The 1,644-nt window shown below is 42.4% G+C and overlaps 1 protein-coding gene across 1 annotated transcript; it reads right to left on the bottom strand.

The window, feature by feature from the left end:
* Positions 1 to 892: 892 nt before the first annotated feature.
* PHALS_04322 (uncharacterized protein) lies at positions 893 to 1,110 on the bottom strand (the record flags this gene model as incomplete). Its single annotated transcript, XM_024718416.1, has 2 exons — positions 893 to 1,023; positions 1,065 to 1,110. The coding sequence occupies 2 exons, from the start codon at positions 1,108 to 1,110 to the stop codon at positions 893 to 895; spliced, it is 177 nt and encodes a 58-aa protein (XP_024583817.1).
* Positions 1,111 to 1,644: the final 534 nt, after the last annotated feature.

Here is a 1,644-nt window from a genome sequence, read left to right as displayed (position 1 = left end):
ACAGCTTTCTGCTGTAAGTACTCTAATAGAGCATTTTCATAATTTGAAATCGTCTCTAGGCGCGCGCTTGTCGCCTCGGGTCTTGCGCAACAAGGTGCTTCACACCCTCAGGCTCAATAGAGACATCAGCTTATTTAGCCCGTCCTGTATGTCCTGAGGCAAATAGGAGTATTTTCCACCTTATAGAGGATCCGTCTTAACGACTCAGGCGTGAATTGACTACGAGTGCTACCAAGTGCAGCGGAGCCGTCGTAGCTAATTGCTTAGAGGAACCTAAGCTAGTAATACGTTCTTTAGAAGAACCAGTACGACCGTAGCGGATGGCAATTCGCTACCTCTAACACTATAAACCTTACCAAGGTTTAAATCATTTCTGTTCAAAACCGGAACTGTATTCAATTGTTTTGGTGCGGCAGAGCCGCTAATATCTAAGACATTAGGTTTTCCTAATTAATATAGTAATATGCATTACTACTGGCAATCCTGCCACGTGGTGACTTCTTGTTACGGTATAGCCACAATGGTGTATGATTACACTAACGTGTTTTATACACACCAATGTACGGTCGCACAGGATTGTGCGACCCCTTTTCATACAAAGGTATGTGTAATCTCGTTACACTCTTGATGGTCTTCATTGGAGAAAACATTAACTTCTCCGTGAGCGCTAAGTTCTGGCAAACAATCATATACCAGTGACATGCACACGTGCGGAACGTGTTCAAAAAGTTAAACACTCGTCGGCCCCGATGGCAAATTGAAAATTTCTAAAAGCTGTTGGCTCTTTCATTAGTATATAGTTGTTTTTACGCTCCTTTGAAGACGTTTTTGGTTAAAGTGGAATGGCGGTTTTTACATGTCGTCAGAGTAAACATTGCACATCTCGTTGCTGTCAGCGACACCGTAATCGGCTAATCAACACAGAGACAAAGTTTGTCGCCAACTTGGCATCCGTGATGTACATCGAAGTTTTGGTGAAGCTCGTGCAGGATGTCAACAATCGAATTTGAATATGTAAAAACGCTGTCTTATTACAGTCAGATGGCCAAAATAACCGCACAAACTTTGTGGTAGGGCATGTTTGTCAGAACACTTTCGGGGACAGATCATGGTGCAACACTGAAATGCTCCCAATGTGTGAGTTTGCACAAAATATAAATGTACTTGTCTTTACAGGATTTGTCCACATTTTCTGTAGATATTTGCAAATGCTCTTCATCTTGACATTGCCGCGTGATAATTCAGTCATGTCAGGGACAATTAGACAATGTTATATCCCGGCTATACTGAGCGTCATGCGCCGCATTCACAGAGCTACGGCACATGACATGGATTGCAAAGGCAACATTCAAGTGCCAGAGACCGATGGAACACACTTTGAAATACATGGTGTAACAAATTTTTCGCTGACAACCTACCTAAATATGGAGCTTTCGTAATCTTCAATTCGAAGAGCTTCCGAACGCATCCTGTGTTTCATGTGAATTTGATACAGCGTACCAAATCCCGTTTCGAACACATTGTAAAAGACAGAACAATGTTCATCTTATATCTACCTCCTACATTAGGGCGGAATCTCAGTTCTGAACCGCTTAAAGTACTATGTGCGATGACGTAGCGCAGAGAGGAAATTCAAAGAATAGC

Source organism: Plasmopara halstedii, assembly GCF_900000015.1.
Source record: "Plasmopara halstedii genome assembly, contig: Scaffold_2592, whole genome shotgun sequence".
Lineage (NCBI taxonomy): Eukaryota > Oomycota > Peronosporomycetes > Peronosporales > Peronosporaceae > Plasmopara > Plasmopara halstedii.
This window is presented reverse-complemented; position numbering and strand designations above follow the sequence as displayed.